The sequence below is a fragment of the Schistocerca nitens genome, chromosome 8, assembly GCF_023898315.1.
Source record: "Schistocerca nitens isolate TAMUIC-IGC-003100 chromosome 8, iqSchNite1.1, whole genome shotgun sequence".
Taxonomy (NCBI): Eukaryota; Metazoa; Arthropoda; class Insecta; order Orthoptera; family Acrididae; genus Schistocerca; species Schistocerca nitens.
In genome coordinates, this window is record NC_064621.1 from 179,253,043 (window position 1) to 179,266,178 (window position 13,136).

Consider the following 13,136-nt stretch of genomic DNA (forward strand, 5'->3'; position numbering starts at 1 on the left):
TTGAGGACAATATTATGGAATTGGAAGAGGATGTAGATGAAGAAAAATGATACTGCGTGAAGAGTTTGACAGAGCACTGAAAGACCTGAATCGAAACAAGGCCCCGGGAGTAGACAACATTCCATTAGAACTACTGACAGCCTTTGGAGAGTCAGTCCTGACAAAACTTTACCATCTGATGTGCAAGATGTACGAGACAGGTGAAATACCCTCAGACTTCAAGAAGAATATAATTATTCCAATCCCAAAGAAAGCAGGTGTTGACAGATGTGAAAATTACCGAACTATCAGTTTAATAAGCCACAGCTGCAAAATAGTAACGCGAATTCTTTACAGAAGAAAGGAGAAACCGGTAGAAGCCGACCTCAGGGAAGATCAGTTTGGATTCCATAGAAATGTTGGAACACGTGAGGCAATACTGACCCTACGACTCATCTTGGAAGATAGATTAAGGAAAGGCAAACCTACATTTCTTGCATTTGTATACTTAGAGAAAGCTTTTGACAATGTTGATTGGAATACTCTCTTTCAAATTCTGAAGGTGGCAGGGGTAAAAAACAGGGAGCGAAAGGCTATTTACAATTTGTACAGAAACCAGATGGCAGTTATAAGAGTTGAGGGGTACGAAAGGGAAGCAGTGGTTGGGAAGGGAGTGAGACAGGGTTGTAGCCTCTCCCCGATGTTATTCAATCTCTATATTGAGCAAGCAATAAAGGAAACAAAAGAAAAGTTCGGAGTAGGTATTAAAATCCATGGAGAAGAAATAAAAACTTTGAGGTTCGCCGATTACATTGTATTTCTGTCAGAGACAGCAAAAGACTTGGAAGAGCAGTTGAACAGAATGGACAGTGTCTTGAAAGGAGAATATAAGATGAACATCAACAAAAGCAAAACAAGGATAATGGAATGTAGTCGAATTAAATTGGGTGATGCTGAGGGAATTAGATTAGGAAATGAGACACTTAAAGTAGTAAAGGAGTTTAGCTATTTGTGGAGCAAAATAACTGATGATGGTCGAAGTAGAGACTGGCAATGACAAGAAAACCGTTTCTGAAAAAGAAAAATTTGTTAACATCGAGTATAGATTTAAATGTCAGGAAGTCGTTTCTGAAAGTATTTGTATGGAGTGTGGCCATGTATGGAAGTGAAACTTGGACGATAAATAGTTTAGACGAGAGGAGAATAGAAGCTTTCGAAATGTGGTGCTACAGAAGAATGCTGAAGATTAGATGGGTAGATCACATAACTAATGAGGAGGTATTGAATACGAGGTGTGGCTAGAAAAAAACCGGACTAGTACTGGTGAAACAATAAAACGAATGCAATAAGGCTGAAAGTTGCGTGGCCTGTCACGTGAAACTCGCTCCACCTACTGCTCTAGTTTCATCTGCCTCCTGCACTCAGTCTGCCCGTGGTGTCTGTTTTAAGTAGTTGACTTTTTGTCTGTGCGTCGGAAAATGTTGAGTGTACAGAAAGAACAGCGTGTTAACATCAAATTTTGTTTCAAACTAGGAAAATCTGCAAGTGAAACGTTTGTAATGTTACAACAAGTGTACGGCGATGATTGTTTATCGCGAACACAAGTGTTTGAGTGGTTTAAACGATTTAAAGATGGTCGCGAAGACACCAGTGATGACACTCGCACTGGCAGAACATTGTCAGCAAAAACTGATGCAAACATTGAAAAAAATCGGTAAACTTGTTCGACAAGATCGCCGTTTAACAATCAGAGCAGAGTTCACGTGACAGGCCACGCGACTTTCAGCCTTATTGCATTCGTTTTATTGTTTCACCAGTACTAGTCCGGTTTTTTTCTAGCCACACCTCGTAGAATTGGGGAGAAGAGGAGCTTGTGGCACAACTTGACTAGAAGAAGGGATCGGTTGGTAGGACATGTTCTGAGACATCGTGGGATCACCAATTTAATATTGGAGGGCAGTGTGGAGGGTAAAAATCATAAGGGAGACCAAGAGATGAATACACTAAACAGATTCGGCAGGATGTAGGCTGCAGTAGGTATTGGGAGATGAAGAAGCTTGCACAGGATAGAGTAGCATGGAGAGCTGCATCAAACCAGTCTCAGGACTGAAGACGACAACATCAACAACAGTGTTTAAGAGAATTTTTTTATGAACTTTACAAGTCATCATGACACGAGACCTAGTGATGACCTTCTGTGGATGTACCAAGTTGGTCAGTGTGATGGTTCAACACAACCCCACTATAATGTGAGCCATTTCCTTAGCCCACTTCCACAGGAAAACTGAACATTACTATGTTACAGGCAGGTCATAAGAGTAGTTCCATGCAAAAGATGTTCTTATGACTTGAGGATCTTTCATTTTTGCACTGTCCTTGTGTCTTGGTAATGCTAGACATTGTCCTTGTGACATTTAGATTGATGTAGGAATATCCTTAAATGTGATATGTTCTCTTGAAAACCTGCTAAACATTTAAGCTTTCATCCAAAAGGCCTCTGTGGGACACACACACACACACACACTGGTAGCATGTCTCCGGCATTGTGGCCCAACTGTGGTCTCAAGTCCTCCAAGTGATGTCTCTCCTCCTCGTAGTATAGCGATTGTCAACCAAGAATTACCACTCACAACCTCTGTTGTTGTACAGGAAAAATTAACTTTACATCCTACAAATATTATTGGTCCTCCAAGTAGTTGCTGTTGGTTTTGGTGTAAGATCAAAGGTATCCACATCCTTATAAACTGGTAATCTCATTCTCATTCTGTATCTTCTGCTGCTGCTGCTGCTGCGTTAAGGTAGGGCTGTCTGTTACGTGCAGCTGCCTCGAGTAGAATGACCATGCTGTTGCCTCACGAGCTCGACTGGGCCCCCTAGCGGATGTGGCTGCTGATAAGAGCGCAGCTGGCCAATCAGCGCACACCGGAAGGGCGTCGCCGCACCGGAAACTCTTTTTTAGCAGCGGATCGCGCTTAGTTAAAACTAGTGTATACCTGTCCTTTATTCCCCCTAAGGTTAGTCTTTCTGATCCCGAGACTGGAATGACTCCTTACCCTCTCCCTTAAAACCCACATCCTTTCGTCTTTCCCTCTCCTTCCCTCTTTCCTGATGAAGCAACCTTGGGTTGCGAAAGCTTGAAATTTGTGTGTGTGTTTGTGTGTTTTTTATTGTGTCTATCTACCAGCTCTTTCTCGTTTGGTAAGTTACAGCATCTGGCACCTAGAATCTCAATGATTTTTGCCTGTTAACGGTATCAGTACTGGCAACATATTGGTCCCGGGAGTTCCAAGACCATATCAAAATCTACACAGTAATTCCTCAGACTAGTAGGGACTTAAGTTTATATATGTAGAGATGGAAGATTTATTAAAACATTTTTATTTACTTACTAAAACGAAACTGCAACTTAACATTTTATTTTTGTATGCAGTAATGCTCATCTGTTATGATTTGACAGATGATGAATGCAATGGATATTAATATGGCAAAAAGACATTTCTTTGTTATATAATTACAATTTAATAACCGACTCCACCAGCGACGCATTGATAGTATAGTATAGGGTACTATGTTTTTTTCATTTTGTGAAATGCACAACTTTAAGTTTTGAGCATTTAAAGCGAGTTGTCAATCTTTACACCACTTTGAAATCTTGCCAAGATCAGACTGAACATCTGTGAAACTTCTTACATATAGTACTTCATTATAGGTGGCTGCATCATCTGCAAAAAGTCTGAGGTTACTGTAAATATTGTCTGCAGGGAACACACAAAGTCGCTTCTACATCTGATGATGACTCCATCCAAGATAACATTGTGCATCTTTACTACCAAAAAATCCTCAATCCATTAACAAATTTCGCTTGATACCCCATATGATTGCACTTTTAATGAAAGGCGTAGGTGTGGTACCGAGTCAAATGCTTCTTGCAAAGGGAGGAATACTGTGTCTACCTGCCTGCCTTAATCCAAAGCTTTTAATATATTGCGAACAAAGTGCGAGTTCAGTATCAAGTGCTCAAGATACCTCATTATGTTTGATATGTTTGTGGTGTAAATCGCCAAACCTCCTGATTCCATTGACTTCAAAGGTTACATTTTTTACATTGCCAAGGGGACATAAATTTGAAGTTGATAATCCAACCTGTTCCAGAGAAGAGAGGGTGTTTTAAGACTAACAGACAGACAGATAAAAAAGGGAAAAAATACTTTTAATGTAATTTTAAGACGTGCCATTATAAAGCAGTGAACCACACTGAAGAGGAATACACAAAGTGTGTTGAAATGTCAACAACTTAGCTGCTATAGTAGTTGCAATGACATGGCCCAATACCCATAATTATTGTATTTGAAGTGCCACCAACTGTGGAAGCTGATAAACTTTTATTTGTTGAGTGAGTTTTCGAGTTTCAAAATGTATGACATAAATGGTCAAATCTTTCCGTAGCATGACTGAGAAGCTTAGAAAATGGTATACTGACAAGGGAGCATAGACCATAATATGTGACATAAATTTGAACTTGATATGTCTACCCCATCCTGATGAAAAGGGTTCTTAACAGTTGGACGGACAGACAGACAGACAGACAGGCCTACTGACTGACAACAAAGTTATCCTACAAGGATTCTGCTTTTATAAATTGAGGCATTGAACCCTAAAAACATATAATTGAGTTGACATAACAAAATATAATGCAAGAAAAGCTAGAAATGAGATACATGGAAAGAAATAGAACTCTCTCTCTCTCTCTCTCTCTCTCTCTCTCTCTGTCTGTCTGTCTGTCTGTGTGTGTGTGTGTGTGTGTGTGTGTGTGTGTGTGTGTGTGTGTGTGTGTTGTAGAACACGAGAAATGAAGATCTTACATTTTGCTGAGAAGCTGATGACTGAAGTTCATTTCACATCCGTATGTAGAAGGGGTGTTCGGAAAAAAAAAAAAAAAAAAAAAAAAAAAACAAGCCAGAGGCGTAACTGCAGAAACCAATACCTATATGTTAGAAGTATTGACCCTGGCTGTTGACACTTGTCCCATTGACACAAGGCCGTGAATAGCTGTCTCATAAAATTCCTGGGGCTGCGATGTTACTCAGTTCTGCACGTACAGCTGGACATCGTCGTCAGAGGTGAATCGTTTGCCCCTCAGAACCTTTTTAAGGGAACCAAAAATGACGTAATCACAGGGGGAGAGGTTCGGACTGTATGGAGGGTGGCCGAGAACCTCCCATTTGAATTTCTGCAGGAGTGCCGTGACTATGTTGGCCATATGAGGCTTTGCATTGTCATGGAGCAGAATGACCCCACGGGTGGGATTGCCTGGTCATTTTGATTTGATCGCTCGGGGAAGGGTGGTCAAGGTTTGTGAGTAACACTGGGCATTCACTGCTCCATGCGGCAGGAAGTGAATTAGAAGGGGGTCATCTTGGTCAGAGAAGAACATCAGCATAACCTTTCTTGCACTCATGTGGACGATGACGTCCAGCTGTACATGCGGAACCGGTTAACATCATAGCCCCGGGAATTTTACGAGACAGCCATTCACCACTTCGTGTTGCAGTGAGACAATCGTCTCAACAACCAGGATCAGTACTTCTCGCATACAGGTACTGGTTTCTGTAATTATGCCTCCGGCTCGTTTCTTTTTGAATGCCCATTATAGAATAAGCACCGCATTTTAACAGTATTTTTACACCTACATGTCATAGTTTAAATTATAGTGTTCTTGTCAAATTTGAGTGACATTTGCTTCTTGTGTCTGTTTTTGAGATTCTTTGGTGAAGTATGTATCTTAACATTCAAGATGTTACTTTAATGCTTAGTATTGTATTGTTACTATCATGTAATTGGTGCACATTTATCACAAATTCCTGTATGATGCTTATATGCATTTCCATTTTAGGACCTTCCAGAATTTGCATGCAAATATTGTGGTATCCATGACCCTAGTTGTGTAGTCATGTGCAACATATGCAAAAAATGGTTTTGCAATGGACGAGGAAACACATCTGGTTCTCATATAATAAATCATCTTGTGCGTGCAAAACATAAGGTAAGCAGAAGTATTTCAGTTATATATAACTAAGCAATATCACCATTCATTGACAAATGCACAACATTTCTGATGTACGTACTTTCGAAAACACTGTGGGACTAAATTTCTGATAAGCGGAGTAGCGGTAAACATACAGTGAGACATGTATTCCGTGGTTACTGTAAGTACCATAGTTATATGTCACTGAATATTTTTGTTTTGTTTCAGGAAGTGACTCTACATAAGGATGGACCATTAGGAGAGACGATTCTCGAATGCTACTCATGTGGTGTAAGAAATGTGTTTGTACTGGGTTTCATACCTGCTAAAGCTGATTCTGTAGTCGTTTTGCTCTGTCGACAACCATGTGCTGCCCAGAATTCTCTCAAAGACATGAATTGGTGAGAATATTATATGGTTTTTGTGATTTTGGAATACTAATGTAATTATAGCTGCTGTCTTCTTCTTTCTTTCGCATAGAATTGGAATGTGTCTAATTCTCTGTTGAATTGTGTGCTGACCTATTGAAAAGTTGTGTAGTCCAGCCTATAAAGTTTGTGACAAATAAGCTATTGTAATTTGCAATGCTGTTTTCAATCTAGTTTAATGGAAAAGAATCATCTCTTTCTTTTTTTCTTCTTTTTGTGTAATTAATGGAAAGTTTGCTCTCAGAATAAGTGTAAAGTTTGATATAAAATTTGTTGAAGTTCTTGAAGAATGCTTGTTGGAATGCTATTCGTGTAGGGTTCTTGGAGAGTTTGAGACTAGTTTATAATTGAATCAATAATTTCACACTCACAGTTAATGTGTGGTGAACTATCAGTGCAGCAGCAGTGTAGTAGCGAGTCGCATATTTAGCTTTCACATTTATTTTGTAGTTTGATTCTTAATTCTTTCTGAGTGTTTGTGCGCTTGCATATTTAATTACATAAAATCCTTGCATATTCTCGTATTTGAGAGGAGGAATATTGCTTATTGATAGCTGTAGAGTATAAATTTGCGGAGTCGTTAGATATTAGCAGTAGGATGGACAGGGTGTGTGCGGGCGCAGGAAGACCTGGCCGCGGTTCCCGAGCAGCTGAGCGTGCTATTGGCCACAGTCAGCAGCCTTCAGGCTGCTGCCTCAAGGTGCAGCGACGGTGGAGGGTCTGGCGCGTTGCTAGAGACACCCCAGGTGTCGCTTGATGTATCCGCTGAGGCACTTATAGTGTACCCGGCGTGTTAAGGCTGCCCTCACCTCAGGGTGAGTGGCGGACTGCAACGCGTTCGCATTACTCAAGGCGGAGGGTCAATGTGGATGCTGTCTGGCTGGCCTCGCCTGTTCGTCCTGTCAGTGGGCAGGTGGCCGCTCCTTCAGCAGGGCCCGAGCAGGCACACGGGGAGGGGGGGAAGGCTTGCTGGTTATTGGGAGCTCCAACGTTAGGCGGCTGATGGAGCCCCTTAGGGAAATAGTGTACAGGGCTGGAAAGAAATCCAACGTGCACTCAGTCTGTCTGCTGGGGGGGGCCTCCTCCAAGATGTGGAGGCGGTCTTGCCTGCGGCTATCGAGCGTATGGGGTGCAGTCGTCTGCAAGTAGTTGCTCACGTCGGCACCAATGATGCCTGTCGCTTGGGTTCTAAGGCGATCCTCAATTCATACGGGCGGCTGGCGGATTTGGTGAAGACCGCTGGCCTCGCACGCGGGGTGCAGGCAGAGCTCTCTATTCGCAGCATCATTCCCAGAGTGGATCGGGGTCCTTTGGTTTGGAGCCGAGTGGAGGGTCTCAACCAGAGGCTGCATAGACTCTGTGACAGTCTTGGCCGCAGATTTCTAGACTTGCGCTATTGGGTGGGGAATGTAGGACGCCCCTAAATAGGTCAGGGGTGCACTACACAAAGGATGCGGCTACTCGGGTAGCAGAGTACTTGTGGCATGCACATTGGGGTTTTTTAGGCTAGGCAGTAGTGCGAGGTGTCCTGATAAACACTCACCAGTCGACGAGCAGGCAGGGAAATCAGGACGCACTCAGTGTCAATACACTTCAGCTATCAAGATATTAGCAGTAAATTTTCAGAGTGTTTGAAATAAAGTTCCTTAATTTACTGCCCTCCAGGAAGCGTGTGGCGCACAATTTATTCTCTGGACTGAGACCTGGCTGAAATATTTAGTGAGGGTTAGTATTGGAAAGACAGATTAGACACCGTAGGAGGGGGTGTCTTCATTGCAGTTGACAAAAATATTATGTCTACTGAGGTCAAAGTAGAGTGTGATAGTGAAGTTATCTGGGTACGTTTAACAGGGCTAGGGGAAATAAAGTTAATTGTGGGGTGCTATTACTGGCCACCAGGTTCCAACGTGACAGTTCTAGACTCATTCAAAGGGAGTCTACATTCTGTATCGCAGAAGTACCTGGATCATGCTATATTAGTCGGAGGTGACTTCAACCTACCTAGTATAGACTGGAATGTCTATGGATTCATTACAGGTGGTACAGACAATTCGTCATGTGAATTACTTTTGAACACATTATCCGAAAACTGTCTTGCGCAGCTAAATCGACAGCCAACGCGTAATGGAAATATTTTAGATCTGGTAGCCACGAACAGACCAGACCTCATCGACAGTGTCAGTGTTGAGACAGGGATTAATGATCATGATGTTGTCATTATGACTATGGTTACGAAAGTTAAAAAGTTGGTCAAGAAGGCTAGGAGAGTATTCTTACTAGAAAGAGCAGATATGCAGTTATTAGCATCCCACTTAGTAAATGAATAGACTTCATTTACTTCCGGTACAATAGACGTGGGAGAATTATGAGCAAATTTTAAACACATTGTAAATCACGCATTGGACAAGTAAGTGCCAAAAACGTGGGTTAAGGATGGAAAAGCGCAATTCGGAGAATGCTCAGGAAGCAAAGGCACTTGCACTTGCGGTACAAGAAAAATCGGGAGAATGAGGACAGGCAAAAGTTAGTAGAGATTCGTGCTGCTGTAAAAAGAGCAATGCACGAAGCATTCAACCACTACCACCGTCATACCTTAGGAAAAGATCTTGCTGAAAACCCAAGGAAATACTGGTCTTACGTAAAATCGGGAAGTGGGTCGAAAGCTTCCATCCAGTCACTTACTGATCAGTCTGGTCTGGCAATGGAAGACAGCAAAACGAAAGCTGAAATTTTTAAATTTAGCATTTGAGAAATCTTTCACGCAAGAGGATCGTACGAACATACCGCCGTTTGAGTCTCGTACAGATTCCCGTATGGAGGACATAGTGATAGACATCCCTGGGGTTGTGAAGCAGCTGAATGGGTTGAAAATAAATATATCGCTAGGTCCTGATGGGATTACAATTCGGTTTTACAGAGAGTACTCTACTGCATTGGCTCCTTACTTAGCTAGCATTTACCGCGAATCTCTTTCCCAACGTAAAGTCCCGAGCGACTGGAAAAAAGTGCAGGTGACGCCTCTATATAAGAAGGGTAGAAGGATGCATCCTCAAAATTACAGACCAATATCCTTAACATCGGTTTGTTGCAGGATTCTCGAACATATTCTCAGTTTGAATATAATGAATTTCCTCGAGACAGAGAAGTTGCTGTCCATGCATCAGCACGGCTTTAGAAAGCATTGCTCCTGTGAAACGCAACTCGCCCTTTTTTCACATGATATCTTCCGAACCCTGTCTGAAGGGTATAAGACAGATGCCATATTCCTTGACTTCTGAAAAGCATTCGACTCGGTGCCCCACTGCAGACTCCTAACTAAGATACAAGCATATGGGATTGGTTCCCAAGTATGTGAGTGGCTCGAAGACTTCTTAAGTAATAGAACCCAGTATGTTGTCCTCAATGGTGAGTGTTCATCGGAGGTGAGGGTATCATCTGGAGTGCCCCAGGGAAGTGTGGTAGGTCCGCTGTTGTTTTCTATCTACATAAATGATCTTTTGGATAGGTTGGATAGCAATGTGCGGCAGTTTGCTGATGATGCTGTGGTGTATGGGAAGGTGTCGTCATTGAGTGACTGTAGGAGCATACAAGATGACTTGGACAGGATTTGTGATTTGTGTAAAGAATGGCAGCTAACTCTAAATATAGATAAATGTAAATTAATGCAGATGAATAGGAGAAAGAATCCTGTAATGTTTGAATACTCCATTAGTAGTGTAGCGCTTGACACAATCACGTCGAATGAATATGCGATATGAAGTGGGACTAGCCTGTAATGGCAGTTGTGGGAAAGGCGGATAGTAGTCTTCGGTTCATTGGTAGAATTCTGGGAAGATGTGGTTCATCTGTAAAGGAGACTTCTTATAAAACACTAATACGACCTATTCTTGAGTACTGCTCGAGTGTTTGGGATCCGTATCAGGTTGGATTGAGGGAGGACATAGAAGTGATTCAGATGCGAACTGCTAGGTTTGTTACTGGTAGGTTTGATCATCACGCGAGTGTTACAGAAATGCTCCAGGAACTCAGGTGGGAATCTCTGGAGGAACGGAGGCGTTCTTTTCGTGAATCGCTACTGAAGAAATTAGAGAACCAGTATTTTAGGCTGACTGCAATACAGTTTTACTCTCGCCAACTTACATTTCGCGGAAAGACCACAAAGATAAGAGAGATTTGGGCTCGTACAGAGGCATATAGACAGTCATTTTTCCCTCATTCTGTTTGGGAGTGGAACAGGGAGAGAAGATGCTAGTTGTGGCACGAGGTACCCTCCGCCACGCACCGTATGGTGTATTGCAGAGTATGTATGTAGATGTAGAAATACTCAGTGAGTCACACTGTTCGAAATAATCATTTACTTTTCCATAACTAGTGTCAAATTTAAGCCCATCATAAAATGAAAGAGGATTCCCTGTACAAATTTTTACATTTTTATCCCGAGGAGAAGATGATTTTGTAGATTATGTTATACAGACCAGTGGGCACAAGGAAATTATCACAGTCGTCTAGTAATGGACACAGCTCCAAAACTGCTTACAATAAAAATAAACTATTACTTCAAAAATAGTGTGGCTGGTTGCAGTTTCTTACCTCAGTGATACTTCAAAAGACAGTTCTAGTGTTCTCAAATCACCATGAATAAAATATGTGGTTACTGTTTCATTGTTTCCATTATGTACTGCATCTGCTATGAATGGCGTTAACTTGTCATCCATCTTCAACAGTACTTTGAGTTTCCCGTGGAGTAGTAACAGTGGAGGTACTTAGTTTGAGACATGCATTTGTTTGCAGTCATTCTACATAAAGTAGTTGTGATGAAAGTAATTCCAAAACAGTAATTAAAAGGTTTTTGAATGTCATTTTACAGAATAGTGCTGAAGGCTAGATGAGTATATCAAGTAACTAATGAAGAGGTAGCATATCCAACATGATCAAAAGAAGGGATTGATTGATAGGACACATCCAGAGGCATGAAGGAATAGTTAATTTGGTAATTGAGGGAAATGGAGGGGGAGGGGGGGCGAGGGCTAAAAATTGCAGAGGGAAACAAAGGTTGACTACAGTTGTTACGACTAAAGTTAATGTATTCTTTATTCAAAGATGTTGAGACTTGTGCGATATAGATTAGTATGGAGAGCTGCTTGCATTATGTTAGATTCATTGTCCTGTTAAAATTACGTGGGTCGTTTTCTTCCTGGGAGTGTGAGTGACCTACTGTTCCTTTTTACCTTTCCCCAACATGTTCCTGCATGCTCCACTCGCAAGGAAGAAACTAATTGTTCCTTAGGCTAGTATAGTTTTATTTACTTAAATATGTTTCTTTCAGGAGTATTAATAATTTCTCCTCCTCGACGTAATTACTGAACAGCAATCCTGTCACACGATTTCATGAAATAAAATGAAGCAAATTTATTATTTTTTGGTTGTGTCCTTCTGAAGTACTGAATTTATCTGAAAATTTCATATCAGAGAAGTCATATGCAGCAATTGTAACACTTTCCATGTAACCCCGTCCCTTTCAAAGTAATCTTGTAGTAAATTTTTGACACAGTTTATACTCTTCACACATGGAAAATAGAACATTAATGGCTTCTTAAAGCAAATTCTGCACATCTTTAATCCTCAAAGTACCAGTTTTTAGCTGTCTTTCTTTACATAGATTGTGTTTGTTAACATGTTGTCACTTTTAATTTCCTTCTTTTTTTCTTTTGTTTTGGTGTTCTACGGTTCTGACAGGGGCGCATGTGACCCTTGTTGCTTTTGCAGCCTAAAACAAAACAAAACATTATCTTTAATTCTGAGTGAGCAATCTTTGAATGTGACCATTGTCTTAATTTGGCACGTAACAATTTAGATTGGTAAGTAGTAGTAGTAGTAGTAGTAGTAGTAGTAGTAGCAGCAGTAGTAGTTGGAAGTGTATCCACCTTGTGGCACGTTTCTCCCACTTCGTGGGAAAAGTACAAAATGTTAGATGGTATTTGTGGCAATTGACTTCCACCACCCTCATTCATTTCTTCAGCCAGAAATTGAAAAATATTTCACTACCAATTAAACACCAGTTCGTTCCCTGTATTTGAATTAAACGAAGGAAATTTCAGGATGCAGTAACAATATAGAACAGATACATGGCAGTCATTCTTCTGGAAAATATGTAATTCTCAGGGGATTCCATTTTACCTAGAAAAATTGGAAATCTCAAGAGTTTCATAAAATGTAAGGGAATTCCACATTGAAACTGATTTTATTAAATCACAAATTTTAAAATACTTAATATCTCAAAGTGTGATCATTATTTGAAAATTACACCCATAAAAATTCAGTGTTTAAGAACTGGTTACGTTACTGATTAAGGCTGGTATATTGCTCAGCTGAGAGGAAAGAGAAGTCATTATTTATGTTCCCGGAATTAACATTTTCCTGCTGTTTGACATTTTTTATCTTTACCGTGAAATTTCCTATGTCCACAGAGTTAATTTGCACCCATTTTGCATCAGCTTATTCATAATTTTCCAGTAACTTATGCATTACGAAAAAATGTTTGGGGAGAAAAAATGACACTGGCGTGTTGGCCGTCCGGTAGTGTTAACAAATGTTATGTGGTTAAGTTTCTTGATATCGGGGCACTCAACTTGGCTGATTTTAACTGGTAAACATTTTGCAGTTGATACTACTGCAAAAACACAATTTCGTGATTGTTGTGATCA

At 40.9% G+C, this 13,136-nt stretch overlaps 1 protein-coding gene across 1 annotated transcript in view; it reads left to right on the forward strand.

The window, feature by feature from the left end:
- LOC126198463 (regulator of nonsense transcripts 1) overlaps positions 1-13,136 on the forward strand; it is a 106,728-nt gene that overhangs the window by 9,266 nt on the left and 84,326 nt on the right. Inside the window, exons 3-4 of the mRNA XM_049934808.1 lie at positions 5,873-6,022; positions 6,233-6,405. Of these exons, the coding sequence (XP_049790765.1) occupies positions 5,873-6,022; positions 6,233-6,405 (323 nt within the window). The remainder of the gene's footprint in view (positions 1-5,872; positions 6,023-6,232; positions 6,406-13,136) is intronic.